The 21,875-nt window shown below is 35.0% G+C and overlaps 1 protein-coding gene across 3 annotated transcripts in view; it reads left to right on the forward strand.

Annotated features, from left to right (window-relative positions):
• The window catches only part of LOC139692553 (ubiquitin carboxyl-terminal hydrolase 47-like), a 59,755-nt gene that overhangs the window by 23,551 nt on the left and 14,329 nt on the right, over window positions 1-21,875 (forward strand). For 2 of the 3 annotated variants that reach the window (XM_071590789.1, XM_071590790.1), the window contains exons 8-17: window positions 3,987-4,180; window positions 8,078-8,420; window positions 9,389-9,739; window positions 11,099-11,266; window positions 11,882-12,061; window positions 12,604-12,802; window positions 15,462-15,763; window positions 16,929-17,055; window positions 18,408-18,753; window positions 20,900-21,086. In XM_071590789.1, the coding sequence (XP_071446890.1) occupies window positions 3,987-4,180; window positions 8,078-8,420; window positions 9,389-9,739; window positions 11,099-11,266; window positions 11,882-12,061; window positions 12,604-12,802; window positions 15,462-15,763; window positions 16,929-17,055; window positions 18,408-18,753; window positions 20,900-21,086 (2,397 nt within the window). The remainder of the gene's footprint in view (window positions 1-3,986; window positions 4,181-8,077; window positions 8,421-9,388; window positions 9,740-11,098; window positions 11,267-11,881; window positions 12,062-12,603; window positions 12,803-15,461; window positions 15,764-16,928; window positions 17,056-18,407; window positions 18,754-20,899; window positions 21,087-21,875) is intronic. The other variant, XM_071590791.1, reaches the window with a different exon arrangement.

Consider the following 21,875-nt stretch of genomic DNA (forward strand, 5'->3'; position numbering starts at 1 on the left):
TTTAGTGAAATTATCTTAGTCTGCCGTTATTATTAAATGATATAAATAGTAATAGAGTGTTCATTATCCACTGGATGGAAGAAAAGCCAGTAATAATTGGATATTGGTAAGTAAATAATTGGAAATAACATAAAATCAGAAAAGTACAAATTTATAAGCTTTTATGAAATAACTGTCAGTATTGCTAAAAGTCGTGAATGCATATTTTAGTGAATTGGTTTAGTATTTTCTTCGCAGTTTCCTTGATCCAATTGTGCATGCTATTTATCCTATTTAAGAATTTCATATAATGTAATTTTCAGTTAGTGAATTACTCTTAATCTTTGTATGTAGTAACTCCCCTCCACCCCAATCCTGAAGTCAGTTTTGGTAGGAAGTGAATTTCACAACAAAAATTTAATATCCAGGAAAGGTTGCCAATTAAAAAGAAATCACTGCCCTACATGCATAAATCTGTGCTATTGCCTTCAGGGTGTGTGTGATGTTCGCAGAAATAGATAATCCACCAAAATCAATGATTTAATGTAATGCAAGTCTGACTAGGCTATTTGTGCATGAAAAAAATGACTTCCTCAATCATTTGGCTTGTTATTGTCGAAATAATTATCGCTCATAATGAATACCCATTTTTGGAATGATCCCTACATATATTAGTGGTTTTAACTCAGTGTTATCAATAATGCCTGGGAAAAACTCTAAGATCAACTGATAAATGAAACATTATTGAGAACTGCAATCGTAAATGAGTTAATGAAGTGTTAAGTGAATTAAATGGCAAAGAATACTGCAAAAAGAAATAAAGACAATGTTACTGCCTTATTCGATGCTTAGAACAAACATTTCTGAGATGTATATACAGTAATCAGTCAAAGTGAAAAAAATGACAGAATTAGTACAACTTTGGTCGAGAAAGACACAGGGGCAAGTGTTGTTGTGGAGAAGGCTTGCTCCCTTGCTCAACATTCATCTTCTCCAGTTGGCTCGTCTGAGTTTTTTAAGTGTCTCACAATACCTGTCTGCATATATTGTTGTCCCAGGAACCATGAAGTCAACCATCAATAGCTTTTTCCATCACGAAACACACTTGCCATGATTTTTCCAGAAAACTGTCAGTTTGAATTTTTGTGGCTTTGGTGAAGAAAAATCTCCAGCGCACGCATGATTAACGTTTGATCTCAGGTGTTAAGTTGAACGCTCAGGTTTTGTCACCCATTACAAATGGAGATTACAAGATGAAAGATGAGGTCCAAACTTCATCAAAGACATTATGATGAGCTGGTATGACATGGGCATATGAAAACTGCCCAAGTGCCTACAAATGTGCATCAACTGAAATGGTGATTATGTTGAAATATAGAGGAATGTCAAAGCCTTATAAAAGTGTATCAATTTATTGATTTATGTTCAATGTTGAAATTTGGGTCGTGTTTTTAAATGAAGTGTGTGGAATTACAAAGTGAATAATTTCATTTCAATTATTGAAAATAAATATTTCATTGTATTTCAAAAAAATTGGAGACCTTCCTTTTGAGATTTCCCTTATATGATCATTATTATTATGAAAGGGGACTTGATAGTCCAGGGCTAGAGCATTGGACTTTGACTGAAGGGCCCAGGTTCAATTACCAGGCATGCCTCTAGGCACCGTAGGCTTCATCTGAGCTGTGTGACTTTTCAGGTACCAGATCTTCCAGGAAATCATAGGAGAACAGGGAAAAGATCTGGCCCTCCTACCCTGATGTGTAAATTTCACATGCCATTAGGGTTAGTATTGAGTGAACTCTACCATCACCTATCAAACCGACCTTCGGGTTGACAACTTAGTGTGTTAATATTATCATTCCCAAAATTATGCCGAAACTATTTTCATTAAGTCTGACGGTATTTGTTTTAAGGCTCAGGTTAGGCTAAATCATACAGTCCAACAGTTTCTGATTTATTCTCCCTAAAAGCAAATAATTAGTGGAAAACACGCAGAATGTAAGGTTTTCTTAGCAAATAACATTCATGAAAATGTCTTAGGTTTCTAACTGGGTGTCCTCAAAGAACAACAATGTTTCAGTGACCGGCTCCACTATCATCTTCAGGATGAATTGTGTGTACACATCATCTTGAAGACTATGGCAGAGTCAGCCACTGAAACTCAATGCCCTTCAATGTTACCCAGTGTGAAATCCAAGAAATCTTCGTGAAAGTGGAGAACACATCCCCCAGCTTAAATAGCTTTGCTGGACAGTGGCATGGCATTATGTTCCCCTGTGGTATGGTTTATCATGGATCCCTTCTCCTAATCATTTCTACCTCAACCAACTTGCCTCACATAGGGAAAACCTATCAAGGTTATGGACTTCCTCTTTTCCGAAACATTTGCAGGGGCTAACCTGTAGCTGCATCTTAATGGACGGCATTGTTGTTTTCTTTCAATGCCTCAAGCTTTGTTTGCCCTTGGATATGTGTCATTAAAGATTATTTCTGCATGCCTAGATATTAATTTTTAACCCTGCCTAGTTCCAAACTAATGGCATGCTACAATATATTTCTACCATATTTCTGTGATAGTTTTGTGGGGGAGACATCTGACATTATTTAAGGATTTGGACTGAAGAGTTTTCTTTCTTTGTTCTTTTTTTGTAATTTCATGTTATTAACTTGAATTGCTACCCACAAGATTAATTACTTTTGCCAGACCTTATATCCATGCCTCACTTTTGATACAGTGCTTTTTGCTTGAGGTTTATTTTTTATATGAACATTGAAGACTAATGACTTTTTAACGACTCATATAATAAGGACACAATAAGAATTCTTTATTGTATACCTAAAATCAAGGATGAGCTTAGCCTGCGAATGCCAAAATCTTGATCGTTAAAGCACCAGCATTTTGTGATTGGGAATAAATTAGGTGCCATTCCCTTAATCCACTCTTTCATTTGTGTAGTCTATTTAACATGATTGCTTCATTCACAAAATTAATGTTTAAGTTGAGTAACTCAAATGGATTATTTTCTATGTGAATTTTTCACCCAAATCCACAACTGAACCATTTTTAGTGTTTGGCATGCATTGTGCTCAGCTAAATTTTATGTTTTTTGCTGGAAAATCATCTTTTGATCTTAAGTTGATACACCCTCTATTAATAACTCAATAATATACTAAATAAAAGGTTTCCATCTCGTAGATATGAAATTTCTGAAAGCATTAACTATAGAATTAAAGAACCTATTTGCCTAAGGTTCCCTTTTAAGAGGGTTGTGTGGTGGACATAATGATTGCCATTAACTATGAAAACGATGTCCTGATGTAAGGTTATGGTATATGTGTGTCCTCTTGCAATTGTGTTATGCAATGCTGTTCCAAAGATCTTAGCCTTCGTACAACTTATGCCCGGATGTGTAGGGATTCAAAATTGTTTGGCTAACTTTTTCCTAGGCAGTGAGCATGTGCTTCAGCATTAGGATATTTTATTTTTCTGGCAAATGGCCCAATATATTGTAAAAACCCCACAGCATGTGTACTTAAAGACAAGATTTATTTCTTTGGCCGGGAACCATTTAAACTTTCAAAACTTACCTCCATTTACAACATTACTATCTTATGAGGTTATGTTCCTCATCAAAAGATAATGTTTTTGAATATTTTTCAAGTGTCATTTAAAAGGTATGTTGCAAAAGCACTTTACTGTGTGTTTACTTTTTTCATAATGACATTTCTTAGCTGCAGGTGTTCATTCAGGATGATTCTAGAAATTGTGCAGTGAGGCATTTACTTAACATTTTTTTGTTTAATTCTGGTTTTTAAATCAGGGTTCTGACTGTGAATATTATTAATGCCTGTGTTTTGTATTAAAAAGAGAAAATGTTGGTTGATGATTCTACAATATTTTCTGTGTTACAATTCCAATATACTTTAATTTCAAAGTTTTACTGTTTGGATTGTTACCATGTCAAATAAAACATTTTTAATGCTTTTTAAATAATATTTTGCAGGAGGAAGCTCTTAAAGCCTTTGTACAGCCCGAAACTCTTGATGGGAATAATCAATACCATTGTGAATCATGTAATAAGAAGTGTGATGCTTATAAGATGCTCAAATTTTCCAAATTTCCGTACATCCTGACTCTCCACCTGAAACGTTTTGACTTTGACTGCAACACACTTCATCGCATCAAGCTGAATGACAAGTTAGTATGCTAACTCCTCTGTTTGATTGCATTTTTTCAGGTTAGAACTACCAACAGCATTTCTATAGTCTTAACTTCTGTGCACTCAAATAAAATAAATATGTCAGTATGACATACCTATAGAGATGTTGGTGAAGTGGGAGGCATATATTTTTTCTCAATCTAAGGTTCATGGCCTATAGCCGAGAGGTGATATTTTTTAATGATATTCTGCTCCCTGTAAGTTGAAAAGCTGACCAACAATAGCAACTTTAGATATTTAGGGTACTAAAGCCCTGGGAAAAATACAATCTCTGAAACTTTCAAAAATAACTAGTGGTATAATTTTCATTACTTAGTTATAAATGAAAAACGGCATTGATCAGAATAATTAATACCATGGTATAAATAAATAAATTTTATTGATTGTAATATTTGTTTATTTTCAAATGGAAATAGATGTAAGGAAAAGTGTGAGAAACTTAGATAAATGACCAACCGAAGGTTGTGAGGAAGGTGGAAAAGTGCTGATTCAAAAAAAAAAATTTCCTTCACTTGCTCTACAAATAAGTTATCAAGGAAACATAACTACCAATTATATTCCCAGGGGATTTATGTCACAAAGTGCTCCAATTCTTTGGTCTAGAGTAAGTGCTCACGAGCTGTTTTACCCACCCCCAGAGAAATGAACAAACACTCAAGAGGGAAGGGATGGCTGGGAAAGTAATTATACAATGTCATAAAGAGTAGGAATAGTATATTTTAACAAAATGTACAGAAGAAGAAAATGAGCCACATAAGCCAAGTATACATTCTCACACAAAAACCAGCCAAATGGAGAAAACATTCACGTGTATATAAATATGTAAGGAAAAGTGAAAAAACACACACGAAGGACCAATGCAAGGTTGGTGTGAGAGTTCCAAGGAGGCAGATTCCAAGTAGAAAAAAGGTTTCCGTGACTGGGGCTTGAACTAGGGACCTTCGACTTGCCAGGTTGATTATCTACCAATTTAACTCTCATGGAAATGTTATTTCCCATGAAATCCACCACCAAGTGCCCCGATAATTTGGCCAAAAGATGGTGCTCAGGAGCTGTTTCACTCACCGGCAGATAATTTATGAACACGCCCAAGGATAGGATAGCAGGGAAAGCAATCATCATACAATGGCATCATTTGGTAGCTCATAGGGCGAGTAAATGTCAAGATTTGTTTTTCTTGTCTATTCTGTAAAAAGATATGTTCAATTTTACTTGAATTCTTGTTATAATTATGGTTGTCTACTCTTATTGGTATACTGGTGATATATTCTGTTCTGATATGAAAACTACAATTAAGGTATAGTTGTTTAATTGGGTGTCTACTTTGTGGAAAATTTTACTTAGGAAAAGCTTGGGATTTTATTGGGTATTTTGGGAAAATTACAATGCAACGATTTCAGAGTGTAAAAATTGTTCACATTGACTGGGATCCTGGTCAAGCTGAATGATTTTTACCCTCTGAAATTATTGCATTATAATGCACGCACAGCAGATGTTCTAAGTTAGTCGTGGCACATCCCGCAGTTTCTTGGAATTTGGGAAAATTAATTTTTATGCATTTTAGAAAAATAATATTGCCCATCACTTGGAAATATATAAATGGTTTAAAGGGTTCAGTGGTTAGTGGGTATCAATGGATTTGTGAATTTTGCTCCCCATTGTGCTTAGTACAAGGTTGATTCTAACTTCACCTGTCAAGTCATTTTTGGTTAATTACTGTGGTTAGTGAATTGACCTGTATAGAAGCTTTTATAGAATTCCCTAGGGGAAGAAAACATTTTGATGAAAGATATTGTACTTCTGTGAGCAGTTTTGTTTTTATTCATTTATTCTATGGTTGTTAATTTTGTGGCTGGAGGAATTATTTAGATCTTCTCTTCTTACCTATCATTGAGTTTTTTTTTTACTTTTGTGTGGTTTTTAGAATTTCTATAAGGTATAAATTTCTAAATCTTACCCCTCTCCACTGTTTGAAGTCTCATTCAGGTTGAAAATAATGGTGAATCCTCTGGAGCTTTCTGAAATGATAAGTGACACCGTTGTCAGTGCCACTGGAGATATTAATAAAGCTCTTAAATATAAAGACTAACATACCTCATTAAATATAACTACAAGCCTGAGTACTTAATGATAAAAGTGCGGTTATATTACAATGCTGGAGGAATCAGTAGTAGTTGCACCAAACCATCAGTTTAGTGTCACCTGCATACAAAATACTGGTGAGCACTCAACTAAAGGTTAAAAGGCAATCTCTTTAAAAGAGCAAATGAAGAAAACTTGACAATTGATTGATTGATAATTTGGATGATATCTTTTCCTAAACTTTGGTTCATATTTAATCACAATTACAAGAGAGAGCATAGGAGACCATGTTAGCTTTAATGAAATAGATCAAATACTGTTCGAAAATATGAAAATTGTTAGAATAAAGGTGGAATTCTACTACATGAATGAGCTTGATGGGGTTCTGTGTTTGACGAATGGCACAACAGAGCCTCTAAACATTAGTGGTTTAATTTCTTTTTTTTTTAACCTATCCTGCCAGAAAAATTAAGCTTTTTTTATTTTATATTCAGTATTCTATAAATTGAGATAAGTAGGAAATGTTCAGCGAAACGCAGTGTTCTGTTTATCCCTCTCTCAAAGGTGTAGTTACATGAGAAAATTTTGTCATGCCTAACCTATGCCATCCCAAATGAAATAAAATTAATACGCAACTGAGTCCCAACCATGGTGGAGCTCACTTAGCATCACCCTCACCTTCCTCCCCATCTCTCTCCCTCTCCTCTCCATTCTAACTCAAAGCCTCAACTATATGATCGTTATAGTCTCGAAGTTATGTAGGGGAACCTGTACTCAAGACTTACACATCCTCCCTCTGCCACCAGCATAACTGAGCTAGCTGCAAATAAATTGAAGCTCTTCCAGCTTCTGTAGAACCATGCAAGACCGAAAAAACTGAGTCCATCTTTTCTCTTTGATGAAATGCACATAAATTGGCATTAGGACAACAATGTGACCTAAATGAATCTTTGATATAAACCATTAAGAAGTCAGATGAAAAAATCAGTCTAGTATTTGTGTTGATGCTTGTGATAGTACTTCCTATATTAGGAGATGAGGTATGCTTATGAGTTTGTCAATATTTATCACTCGGAGAGACAAAAATGTCTTTCTAAAAGTTCATTTTTGGCCAGTCAAAAGATATGTCATCTGGCAAAGTCCAGGTTCACCTGAAGTATGGTAGAGGCAGAAGGTAAATATGGCCCTGCTCAATGAGTTGCCTTCCCGTAGTTCTTCTTTTTAATTAGTCAACAACAACCATGCCTTCACTGAATGCATATCATAATCCAAAGATGCTTTTTCCTGCTCCAATGTCTGCACCACTCCTTTGTGTTTCATATGAACCACTCGAGGAAACTTCTTATCTTTATGCTATGTCCTTATTTCGTAAAACTTGTATATTTTATGCTTATTCCAATAATGGGGAACTCATTCATTTCCTTTGGAATAATGATTCCTTCTCGCACAATGAGGCACCCTTATGGAATATAATCCCCGTGTCAAAGGAATTTTTACTGTATATATTTTCTGATGGAAATTACAAAATTAACAAATATTAGATGAAGGCTGATGTAAATGAATAATCATAGTGAAGTAATCACTAAGATACTGTACTCAAATGCAATTCTTTCTAATTATTATTCTCTCCCTCACTCATTTCATCCTTCTTTTCAAATGATTAAAAGTTGGTTGTGAAAAAATGTGTTGAACAGATAAATTTGTGTGTTTTTTTGTCATGTTAAAGGCAAAAGTTTCTGTAATTTCTGGGAATATTCTTGTCATAATTATTACCTCGTTGACTTTTTTTGTAGGGTGGTGTTTCCTAAGATCCTTGACCTCAATAGCTTTGTTCAGGATGGAAAAGTGGAAGAGCAAACAGAAGAGGGTGGTCAGGGATCCTTGGAGACCAAGGGAACCTGTGACATACGCTGTGATGATGGGGCAAGTAGTACAACCGATAGTGGTTCAGCTCTTGATGACGATCACAATGGCTTCCCTTCAAGTAACAGCACAACAAGCCCAGGTGGAGATCGGACACACATCCCACCCCAGTCCCTTTCCCTACCTCAACAGCAGCAGCCACCACCTGCACCGCCACCCTCGTCATCATCCTCATCTTCTTGTGGAACTGGTGATGTAGCTATGGAGTCTCAGGTATGATCTCTGTTTAGACCACACCTTATTGTTTTGTGAGCATTCACAACAAGTGTTAGCAGTTGAACAAAATGGAGGATAAAACCACCTGGTCTATGAAAGACTTGAATAAAAGAGCACATTAAATTAAAGTAATTCTTCATATTAGGGACTTCATGTATTTAAAGTCCCTCATATTACACCACACCCTCCCATGGATTACAGCCCTGACATGGTGGAAGAGCTAGTGTATTCCGATGATCCTTAGAGCTGGGCCAGCAGGAAAAATGATAATTGCTCCTGGTAAGGTCACCCATGCCAGATAGGCCAAAGGTTAGGAACCAGGCAAAAATTAATCCATGCAGCATCTGTTCCTCAGTGAGGTGCAAAGGGCGGCCATTGAGTGATGGTTTCACGTCAAAAACACAATTGAAGAAGGCAATTGGAAATCACCTCAATTATTAATCCCATGATTTCTATGATAGACAGTAGAGAGAAAGTGAGTCCTGGCAACTGCAGGATTCAGCCCAGTTGGCTATGTGTCCTCTGGACTGGGATGTTACTTAAGGCTCCTGGCAGAGTAGTTACTTAAGGCTCGGAAGCAAGTTCTACTGTTGTGCTTTGGAGACATTTAAGTCAAATCCTTAATTAATGTTTGTCAATGAAAGATTTCACTATCTTTGGTTGTGGTATATGATTTACTTGTGTAAGGCTTTTTTTCAATAGTGTAACTTAGTATTTTTTTAGCAATATTCAAAAACTAAGTGACAAGAAAATATTAAGACATTTTTTGAGCTTGCAAAATTAAAACCTGAATTATAGAATTTCTGTTTTTGGGCATATATTAAATGTTCATTACCATATTTTTAAATTAATTCTATGTAATGCTCATGAATGCATTCTTTTTTGTCATCAGTGATAATGATATTTAATGGACTGATTTGGGATATAATTGAACTAAATGAAGTGCGTTTTCATTTTTTTTTCAGGAGGATGATGAGGGAATTGATGTCAGTAGTGTGCCATCAAGAAAAACAAAAACTCAAAACCATATCAATCATGAATCGCAAAACTGCCACAACATTGAAGATGAGGAAGAGGAAGACTTTGATGAAAACACTAACGTTAATGACTGTTTCATGAAGGTGAGGCGGAATGAAAGAAATTTAATGGAACATCAGTCATCTTTGCCTATCCCAACGTGCACAGGGCCTTTTGTTTACGAACTCTTTTCAATTATGATTCATTCTGGGAGTGCTACAGGTGGCCACTATTATGCCTACATCAAAGACTTTGCCACTGGAGAATGGCTATGCTTTAACGATCAATCTGTTACAAGGGTAAGTGTCATTCAATTTAACCCATTGGCTTACCATTTTTCTTGCAAGCTACTCCCTTGGAAATACCATTTATTTTGAGAAAATATTCTATTGATAAATATGCTATAAATTGTAAAGTTTATTATTTATTTAATTGAACATTTTTGTATTATGGTTAATATTTTGCCATTATAATTTTTTGTTATGAGTCCCTTTTTTTAATTGAACAGTATTATTAAGAATTATAAAAAGTTTGCAAATTTATAAACAATTTTTTCATTTCCTTATTTTTTTAAATTATTATAATTTTTATTGTATCATTATTGTAAATAATATCTTCTTTCAGTCTTGAAAGTTGCATTGAAATGCACTAAAGAGTTCTGGAGATATTTTAATGTATCTGTTAAAATTTGGAAAAAGTTATTGTCATTGGCATTTTTTCCCTGACTTAAATAGCTTCTTTCAATATTTTTTTGTTTTTATTTAATTAACTTGACCTGAATTCTTATTATTGGAAACTATATGGAAATGTGATATAGTTGTAAATTCTTTACAAGCAAATTGTAAGTTTTACCTTTAAGTTTAGGCCTTTTTTGCATCCCCAGGACAAATACTGCTTTCATTTTCCCTTGAAAATTCCACAGTCTTCACTACTCATAGTTTCTGAATAATCAGAATTGTTGGTGTCACTTTCTGCACTATTATCACTAACATTGATGTCACTATCAAAGAGAGAATTTCTATGTCATTGTCCATTAAAATCTTGCCCTTTTTGCCAGCCATTGCTATGCGAGTATACACGGTCTTGAGTGTGAGTGTCCGTGGCTGTGAGGGAAGGAATACTGGCAGCGAGCTAAAGTATCATCAGAAGGCCACACCTTCATTCAGTAATATTGTCTTATTTGTTGATGGGGTAGCTAATAGAAAAAGATGAAAGAAAACTTCTGTGTGGCAGCAGAAAAGATTTTATTATCTTTTGCATAGTAGCGAGTTCACTGAAGACAAAGATATTGGGTATCTTTCATTTACGTTCAGCGAAGGGCACTAATCAAATGTACAAAGTGAAATATTGCTTCCTTTACTTGAAATAATACAACAGCATCGGAATATGTATTAGGAGAACATAAAAGCCAGAAGGAACAAAAATTATGAATCTGACATTGATGCTCCAAAGGAAGGTTGGGGAAAAAATATAAGAGACGGGCAAATCGCCATCTTTGTAAGCAAGGGCCAATTTTGAGTGGCTGGCAATTTGGCATCTTTGTAAGCTAATACATGGCTGTAGGCTAATACGAAGTATTTTGGTATGAGTGGGGCGTATGCTTGTTTTAATACCTTCTATTCCGAAATGTTGTTTGAATGAAACTTATTGTTTTTCAGATTACAGAAGAGGACATAAAGAAAACCTATGGTGGAGGTTTATCAAGAGGATATTATTCAGGACCTTACAGTTCTAGTACAAATGCTTATATGCTCATGTATCGACAAATTGACAAAAACCGAAACTGTCTAGCCATGACTGTCGATCAATTTCCACCTCATATTAAGGTAAGTTAGGTTGTGTTTGAAATGCTGACATTGATCCAAAAAGTTCTAAATTTATCATTCCGTCAATGTTGTGCATGTGTACTTGCAATGATGAAACTTTGAGATGCTTGAGTATTGTTTTGTGTACATTTTGAAGCCCTTGTGCCAAATGGGAGGAGAAAGTTAGAAGGAAAGACTTTGTGTATTGAATGCAGTTGATTTAAGTTAAGCAGTTGTGTGTCAGTCATGAAGATTCACATATGGGGTCGTTTTCAGTATTTACTTATTGTTTATCCCTAACAACTCTTTACAAAGCGATAGTCCAAAATGACAATAATCTGCAGGTTCAAGTGCAAAAAAAGCAGTTAATATTCAAAGGTAAAAGAATGGCATTTCGGTGGCTGGTAGCATGGCTGACAATGTTTCAATCATAATCATGTCAAATGATTTTTATGAAGATGAATCTTAAATCAATGTGGAAGTATTTATAAAATACTTGTTTAATGTTGAACATACTTCCAAGCAGAACATTTGAAAAACTATTTGTATTGCCTCTTGAGTGATTAAACAATCTTGAATCATCATTAAATGCTTAATTGGGATTTCAATGTCACATTTTGTTCATTTGATTTTCAGGAACTCTTGACCAAAATGAAGGAGAAAGAAGAATTGGAGAGGGTTGCTCGAGAACGTGACCTTGATTCAATCAAAATGAAAGTATTTTTCAACCACCCAGTTCAGCAGACACTTGTTGATGCAAGACTTAGTTTAACAAGAACAACTACGCTTAAGGAAGCTGTTGCAGTTGCTCATAAGGTAAAGCTAACATGGATATGAAATAATTTGTGTTTATTTAGCTTATATTATATTGTTCCAAATGGAAATGTGAGTTAATGATGTACAGCATGTTTTAATTGTACATCATATAAATATTTTTGAACAACATAAAAAGTCTTGCTGGAGAATTTTGAAGACTTTCCTGGTTTAACATAATTACTAATTCTTTTGGTGAAAGCATCTTCAGCTTATCTCATTTTTAAAATGTGCAATATTTTTGGTTGCTGCCCCAAGGTTTATAAAAATTAACTTCACATTAATGGAAGATTTTCCAAAACCACAAAAATATACTTTACATGTACGTGCTACCTAAACATTGAAATTGCTCATTCCTAGCCTTTAAATGAAATGCCTTTGCTTCAAAAGTGCACAGAAGACTTAAATAAATAAACTAATAAATAAATAGGGAGATGCACTACATCTGGAGGCCAGATGAAGGCCTCCATAACTTCTATTTTTTTTATTTATCCTAGAGGGGTGCAGAGCTATTTATTTAAGTTATATCATACTGATTTATCTAGACCTTGGATCTGGAAGGTGTGGTGGATATTAACCAGTGCCGACTTGTGAGTTATGAACAAGTTTTGGGAGGCATTGAATGCAGTTTTGAAGGTCGAGAGGAAGAACCAGTGGGAGATGTCCTGGCGCCATATGCCAAGTATGATCTATTGCTGGAAACCAAAGAACCCGATGCTGAGTTTGAAGTTTATAATCCTGGAGGTGAGTGAAGATAGAACACTATGGATAGATTTAACCCTTTCGCTGCTGTAAATGTGCCTAGTACATTCGCACAGTAGGCTGCTGTGAACATACCTCTTCATACTCTAAGCTGTGCACTATCATATTTTGAAAAAAAATTCATTTAAATAAATAAAAACTTTATATAAAATAGTGAATCTAGATTATTTTTATTTATTCCATGTTTTTTGTTATTTAGATAACCTTGTTTTTTTGGGAGTAATAATGTTATGTAGCCACTATACCCTCCATTTTTGCCAAATGCGAGAATTATGGTTACCGAGAGGGAACCGCAGTGAAAAGGTTAAGGCCTAATTCAGCACTCCCTGGCATCAGCTAGTGGGATTCCAGTGAAAAGTGGGATTATGGTAACATGAACAGCATTTGATCTATTTTTGGCTTTATGGGAGACTAAAACATCAAAATATATGTACCCAAAATATGCATAATCCTTGAATTCACATAATTTTTAATGCTTCAGACTGCTCTCTATACAATGTTTCTGATCCCCAAACGCACAAAACTTATGATCTGATCAGCCTATTTTTGTGTTTATATTAAGATTTTTTATAACTTAAGTTTTTAAATTAAATTAACCAACCACAGTTATCAACATGAATGTTGGTTTGATATGTGAGGGTAGAGCTCACTTAGCACTTAGCCTAATGGCATGTGAAATTCAGACAGAGTAGAGGGCCCAGTTCCTTTCACTGAGCCAATAATGGTTTCTCAGGAAGATACTCAATACTTTGTACTCAAAAAATCCTACAGTTTGGGTGAAGCTGTTGGCACCCAGGAGAATCCCCAGGAATTGAACCCAGGCCATCCGTTTAGTAGTCCAATGCTCGACCCTCTCGGCTACCATGTCTCCCTAATATGAAATACAATTATTAATTAAAAATATTAATATTAAATGTTTTGCTGAGAGCAATGATATTTGCTCCTGTTAGAGTCCCCATGTGAGATAGGTTGAAGGATGGGAGACAGATGAAAGTTAGTTCGTGCAGTGTCTGTTCCTCAGTGAGGTGGGTACAAAGGTGTCCGACCCCAGTGGGGCGAACCTTGAGTGATGGTTTCACGTTAGAATACTATAGAGGAAGGTAACTGGAAATCTCTCCAATTATTATTCCCAAGATTTTTGATTGATAGTATGGAGAAAATGAGTCCTGGCAGCTATGGGACTCACAGGCCAATCAGCTGTGTGTCATGCCCGGTAGTGGGAAAGGCAAGGTTTCCGTGGTCATCATCTCATAAAATCCTTGCAAAGTGAAATCGATGGAAGATATAAAGAAGGCCGAATCAGTTGGAATGGGAACTTGGAATGTTAGGACAATGTTGAGGACAGGAAAATTGGAAAATGTAAAGGGAATGATGGAAAGAGGAAATAAAGATATTTTAGGTCCATGCAAGGTGAGATGGCAGGATAGCAGGGATTACTTGAGTGATTGTTATAGAGTAATATACAGTTGAGGGTAAGAAAATCAGTGAGGGGTGGCAATATTGTCAAGCAAGGTGGGAAGAAGTATAGTAAACATAAAGCAGGTGATCAAGCTTTAGTTTGCCAGTCAGCCAAGGAGTTGCAAACTCTGCTGAGTGTATTGAAAATTCACTGCCATATGTTTGGGATGAAAATAAATATAAATTGAAAAATAAGTGGTTTTCCAGAAAGAGCGAGACCAAGTTATTTGTATAAGTAGAAATTAATAAACTTGAGCAGCTGGAGCAGTTTAACTATCTCGAAGTCTTTTGGACCAAAATGGTCAAAGTGAAAGAGACATAAGGGTAAGAATTACATTAGGCAAAGAAGATTTTAAAAGGAGGGCATTCGTGACAGCAATATTGTGTAAGGATGTTAAATGAAGGCTCATTATTAAAACCTTGATTTTGGAGTGTAATTTGAAACAGAATGGAAACATTTTCATTAAACTAGGATTATAGGTGAAGATTGAAGGCTTTTGAAATATGGGTGTGGAGAATAATGGAAAACGTAAAGTGGACTGAAAGGAAAACAAACTTGGAAGTGCTAGGTATGGTGTGGGAGGAGAGGGTATAATTGGGAGAAATTTAAATGAGGCAAGAAAGATGGATGCAGAGCATTATGATTGGCAATGAGATGTTGAAGGCTGTGATAGAGGGAAGAATGTTAGGCAAATGAGGAAAGGGCCAGAATAGGATAGGGATGTTGGACAGAATGAAGGGGGAAGGAAGTATACGGAGATAAAGAGGGGCCTGTTGTAGAGTCGAGTGTTGGGTTGTGTATTGTTTGGAGAGGCAAGATTTGGTAATTGTGTCCATGCAAAACCTTCATATTCAGTTGATTACCGGTTATAATAATTGCTTAATTGAAATATTTTTATTGATAAATTGTAAACATAAACCTCTCTTTTGTAGGTATCTGGAGTTTGTTTTTTCTCATTTCCATTGCTTCTACCTAATTGGCTTCAAAGTCTTTCTCTGGCTCACCATTAATTATGTGTAATTTTTTATACATATCATGAAATTAAAATTTATCTTCTTTGTGGACTGCATTTTTAGGTTATGCAAATGATTATCTCTTTGTGGTGAATGCCGCTGTATCATTTAAGTTTTTTTATGGTGATTTTATGATGGCTTTTAACAATAAGCTTATTTTTATTTTCAGGTGTTGTTTCCAAAGTTTACTTTGTAGATGTAGATGCAGAAGAGGTGAAAAGCCCTGTCACTCTCAGAAAAAACATGAACATGACATTGGGTGAGTACAAGGAATGCCTGTATAAAGATCTTCATTTAATTGATGATTCTGCAGAGGAGCAAGAGGGGGAAATGAAAGAGGAATCAAATTGCAAACAAAAAGAAAAGAGGCCACCACTATTTTTAGTCATGGAAAGGTATAACATGGAACTTCGTCTTCTGGAGGATGATACAAGAACATTGAAGAAGGAGGATTTTGCTACATATCACAGAGTAAGAAACATCAACCTGAATCTTTGCATGCTGAGTATGAATTTATTGACTTTTATTAAAGCTGCGTTAATTGCTCAATACCAGAGTACAATCATAATCATTTTTCTTATTAAGTTTGGTAATATATTAATTCTTGCTTAGCAATATGTGGTTCATATTAGATGCATTAGAAATATAATTAGCCCTTCAAATTTGCAATCAATTTCATAAGGTGCTCCTGTCTTGGAACCCTCAGGGAATAATAGTAATTAGGTCCTTAGCTCGGGCGTCTTCCAGGTTTTTTATCGCATTAATGAAGTTGTAGAATCTGGAGTGTTGTTACATTTAACGTTTTTCTGATAGGAGATTTATTTTTGTTCTAGTTTGACTCCATTAAATAATGGTAACAAATTTTCCAATAAAAGTTGGTAGGTTAATCAGATTTTCTATAAATGTGCTTTTCGTATTTTTAACATTTTTTAAAGTAAAAATAACAATGGAATTGTGTTTAACGGATACAACATAATTATTGTCAGACCACAGGGGGATGTCCAGTTTGTAAATATTAATTATCAAGTTAAAAGGTGAACTTAGTTTGAATGATTTTATGTCACAAAGTCTAAATAATTCTTTTTGATGATTTGTTTTAAAACTTTAAAGTGTATGTTGCATGGTATGTTATTATTAATTTGCATTCGATTCCATAAACTGATGAAAGTGTGTGTGACTATCTGAACCATGTATTTGAGAAGTCGCCTGCATTTCATGAGCTGGAATTCCATATTTTAGAGTTTTCTCCTGTGTTCTAATTAATGCTCCAACAATATTTCCTCATTTTTCTTTAAATTGTCATAGTGATAGTTAAATGTATCTAGCCAGAATTTCAAAAACATCCAGTGTTTTAAATCTCCTAGGGGTAATCGCAGACATGTATTTTACAGATCACTTCTTATATTCTGTTGGTCATCCTTCATTTAATTTACTGAAGCATTGAATACTTAAATAATATCTGGATTATATTATGGATAAAATAGATTATACAAATAGTCTTTTATTAATGTATGTAAGAATGAACCTCTGATATCTGTATTTTCCTCTAATTTAAAAAAAAAAATAATTATTATCGTAATTATTTTTATTTTCCTAGATCTACCATTTTGTTCAAGTACCTTTGTTTTTTTTTTAGATCTTTGTGTCATTCAAACTGGATGATGAGCAGTATAAGCCATTTGTAACATCAAAACTGTACCGCACTGTGAAAGATTTTGTCCATATTATAACCCTGAGAATAACTCTCCCAGATGTTGACAAAGGTAAATTTTTTTATCGATTAGTTTAGTTTGTTTTAGAAATCTTAAGTAAAAGCCATACCAAATTTACGCATAAGATACTCATATTCTGTTTGTATATCAGAAGCATATTCTGGGTGTTATCAGCCACAATTTTAAATTTTAATCTGTTTTAAACTGTATATGGTTTCATAGACTTAATATTCAAAAGCAAATGGTGATTAGAGTGGAATCCTCATTTAAAGGTAGTGTGAGGGCAAATGTGCTTGTGCCTAAAATTAGTTCATCCCTTAATTAGGGAGAATATAACATTTAAAGACCAAATGGCTCTTAATTAATATAAAATCATAATGTATACTTTGCATAAAAATACTTAATATTTGAAAGGTAAGCTTCTTGCCAAGTTGTGAGGTTTAATTGTGAAAAAGAAAAGTTTTCTTTCTGTTTTTTAAATTCCTTTTTCCTGAAAAAATTGGTTAACTTACAGGTGAATGTTTGTTACTTCATTTTTAGATTGCACCTGTTGAAACCAGTGCAAATTTTTTCCAAAATACATGTGGCATTTAAATATAAATGTATATCTAGGGTCCAGAATTTTATTCTTTAACTGCATGTGTTTCTCAAAATCAAGAAATGGGTGATAACATACATAGACTATATGTGAAGCTGTGTTTGGACCCACAAAACAACTTTGAATGCTGAGCCTTAGCCATTTGCACTATGACATAGGACAACTGTCTTTTTATTTCCATTTTTATTAATCTCCTTGGAATATGTACTTTTTCTATTTTGTGATTGTTTCCTATCTTAACATATCCTATAATTGTAATTATGTGATAGTTTTTGCCTTGGCTTTCTCTATATAAGGAACTTAAACAATAGGCAACCAATAATATTAAAAGGATTTTTAAAAATTACAATGAAAAATTATACAAGTTAAAACTGGAATTCAATGAAATTTGATCATAATTGGCCATGATTGTGTCGGAAATAATTTGTGAAGTCGACCTTGGTTGATATTCAGCCTATAACTGATACCAAACTGATTTATGCAACATTGGTTTGCCTAATTCCATTAATTTTATGCCATCCGGTAGATTGGTAAGGGAAAGGTAAGTTTGCAGTCAGAACATAACTTTTCCTCATCATTTTAAACCTGACTGAAAATGTTTTAAAGCAAAGTGTTTATATATCAAGCCAGCATTTAAGAAAAATTCTTCTATACAAATCGCATTGTCTGTAACTAAATTGTAATGCCTTGAATGGGAGAACTGCATTATTATTAAGCAATAAAAAAAATTGCTTGGATGTTAGTCATCAGTTAACCGACTCTTTTCTGTTAGTAGATCTTAATGAATACTAATTTTTTCATTCAGACATCCTGGAAAGAATGTCCATCCCTCCTCTCTCTGCTGTACAGAACCAACAAAAGGCATTGGCCAACAATGATGAAGGAGGCTTTGAAGAGAATGTGAATTATTTCATGTGTCCTGCCTTGAAACGCACCGTTTTTAAACCATCAAATGTTGATGAAGAGGAGGAAGATGAAGGCATTGGGGATGGGGAATGTGTTGGGGTTTCGGATTGTAATGCTGGCATAGGAGAACTGAATACCGGTAATTGGACTGGACGGATGTGTGTGCCCGGGGAGAATGAAGTTAGCAGCAGAAATAGTGATCAAAGTGGTGCAAGTGAAGACAGCAGCCTCACAGACAGTGAAAGGTGAGAAAGCCCAGGCATTTTATTTCTTGCATACAAGATTGAAATAAATATTTATTGGGCCTTGAAGGGAGCAGTGCTTTGCATGGAATTGAGGCTCCACTGGAACAAGAGATTCCTCTATCTCACGTCACTAAAGGTTTCTTTAATTATTTGATTGTAAGTATTCAAAGAGATTTTTCAAATATTTGCTTAAGATAGGATTAGCTTGTATTTCATGGCACATTTTGTGAAAAGCACAATTGCATTTTGTAACATGGGATCATAACTTTATGTAATCCAATGTCATCAAAAAATTTATTTTGTGAACATGTTTAGGTAGGCCCATCCAAACTCTAGTCTTCTCATGAACAAACACTTACATTAAATATGTATTATAATTGTCATAGCACATAGTCTTTGGTACTTTTTTTTACTGATATGACTGTGTATGATAGTCACAGGTAAAAATTATATGGCTTATGTAATTGATGTTTTTTCAGGACCATATATAATATTTTAGTGGTCAAGAAAAAAATTTTAGTTCCAGATGAACTTAGTTACTTAAAAATTTTGTGTGGAAACTTTGTGTGCATGGTACACATGAACATTCAGTACATGTTGCAACCTTAAGATCCAAAAAAGTGTTTCAAGACTTCCATCATTTACAAAGATAAAATCAATACAATATTACGGAGTCTAATTCACTTAATTTTTGTGATCTTTTTCGTTCCGAAGAGATCCGCACTTAAGGTCAAAAATCACTTTGTGGAGTTCCTATGATAAGAAAATATATTTATATATTAGGTAATCCACCGGTTAAGGTAGGTTTAGGTTGGACACAACTCCAAAATATTTTTTAAAATATATATTCTAGCTCTAGGGGTCATCTGAATGCACCAGCGCTTCCACCATGTCAAGGCGGTAGTCCACGGGAGGGGATCAGAAAATATCATCTTAATATTTAGCATAAAGTTTAGCTATAATTCACAAGGCTTATGAAAGATATATTTTTAGATGATATACTAAATTCTTTGTCTCGTGATAGGTTTATATGGTTGAAAGTTTGTATTCCAAATAATTGCAGACAAATGAGAGAGATTATCTATATAATTTGCAATTTATTGTGGTGTTATAAGTATTAGGCTGAAAAGTGGCTGTTCTTTTTAATGTGTAATACTTTATGAGAAACAGTAGGGATAGTGTTGTCCTTGTGTTATCACATGCATTGAGCTTCATATGGTAGTTGTTCCTATCCTCACTGTTACTTATTATTATTGGTATTCTTCCAGTTAGGGTAGGTTTTGGATGGACACAGCCTAAACAATTATATAAATATAAATTTACCTGCCCTTTCTAACAAAGAGAACAACCTGTAATAGGGCACCTTAGTTAGCCCTTCTTCAATTTTGCTTACTTTTTTCCTACATTCTGTCCAACATCCCTATCCTATGCCTACCCCTATGTTTGTCCCAAGTTCTCTCCCCTATCACAGCCTTCAACATCCCATTAACAATCAAAATCCCCTGCCATTATCTTTCCGCCTTTTTTTTGACTTCTCCCAACAATCATTTCTCTTCTCCCACCATATCTAGCCCTTCCTTGTTTGTTTTCTTTTCTGTCTACTTCACCTTCTCCAACCTTCTCCACACCCAGATTTCAAAAGCCTCTAATCTATTTCTATCATGCTGCTGAAATGACAATGTTTCCACACCATGCAAAACCACACTCCAAATGAAAGTTTTAATGATCCTTTTCTTTACATCCATGCTCAAAGTTACCATAGTCAATTCTCATGTCCTTGTAGAAGCTTTCTTGCCTAATGCAATTCTTTGCCTTTTTCTCTACTATTTTCCCAATTTTGGTCCAAAACACTTCCGAGGTACATAAACAGTTACAACTATTCTAGTCGTTGCCCTCCTATTTTAACATTAACTTAGCTTTTCTCTTCCTAGAAAACCGCACATCCATAGCTATATTTACATTTATTCTCATCCCATACCAATATCACTGATCTTCCAGTGGGTCTTCCAGATTTTTTTCAGTTCATAGCAGCTTTCAAATTTAGGCCCCTTTGTGCATGTCATAAAATGTATTTAAGTTTTTGTATTTTGATGTCAAAACCCCTCCATTGGAAAAATTTTAAGCTCCTCTCTTTTGTGGCATTTAGGACATTGGTTGGAGACCACCAAGAAGATGAACTAGCCCAGATGTCAAGTTCAAGTAATTCTCCTCAAGGTTCAAACCATGAGCAGGGGATATCATCACCTGAAGAAGGGAATGGTGGCTTGTCCCTGCCTCCAGCCCGAGTTGGTGGTAGAAATACAAATTTTTCTATGAGGGTCATACGTTACAAGGTCAGTTGAACAAATTTTGGAACATTCTCAATAAAATCTCTTGTAGCTTGAAAACGAAGAGAACTGAAGTCTGTAGCTTTGTATTAAAAAACTCACCTAAGAGGGATGAACAGTTAATCACAAGATTTTTATCCCAAAAAACCACAATGCAACAATTTCAGAGTGTAAAAATCATTCGCCTTGACCGGCATTCAAACCCAGATGTCTCTATGTCTGGCCGAGTGCTTTAGCCAGTTAAGCCATTGAGGCATCCTCTTAAACTCTGAAATTTTGAAACAATTATCAATCTGAAGTTTGGTTTGGTATGCGAGGATGGAGCTCAACTAGTACTAAGTCCAGTGGCATGTGAAATTCACACACATGTGCAGGGAAGCCAGTTCCTTTCACTGTGCTGCTAATAGTTTCCTAGGAAGATTTGGTTCATGGAAAAATCAGATGAATTGGGTAAAGTTAAGGGAGCCATTCGTGGGATTCAAACTCCGGCCCTCTGGTCCAAACTAATTCTCTACCCAGTGAGCTAACACATCCACTTAAAGATGGCAGGGTGCCCTATAATGACTTTTGTATAGGTCACTGTTACTGTAGACAGAAGAAACAAATCACTTTCATTGCTTGATTTATGCTTGACTATTGATTCCATGAAGTACGAGGGTAAGGTAAAACGTTCTCGCCATGACAATGAAAGACTGATTTTTAGTTAAAAAATGATTTTAGTTTTCTACATAATCTCCTTTAACTCCAACACACTTGGTCCAGCATTTCTTCAACATCAGTATTCCTTCCCTGAAG

Source organism: Hetaerina americana, unplaced genomic scaffold, assembly GCF_022747635.1.
Source record: "Hetaerina americana unplaced genomic scaffold, ioHetAmer1.1.p SCAF_4, whole genome shotgun sequence".
In the NCBI taxonomy this organism is placed as follows: domain Eukaryota; kingdom Metazoa; phylum Arthropoda; class Insecta; order Odonata; family Calopterygidae; genus Hetaerina; species Hetaerina americana.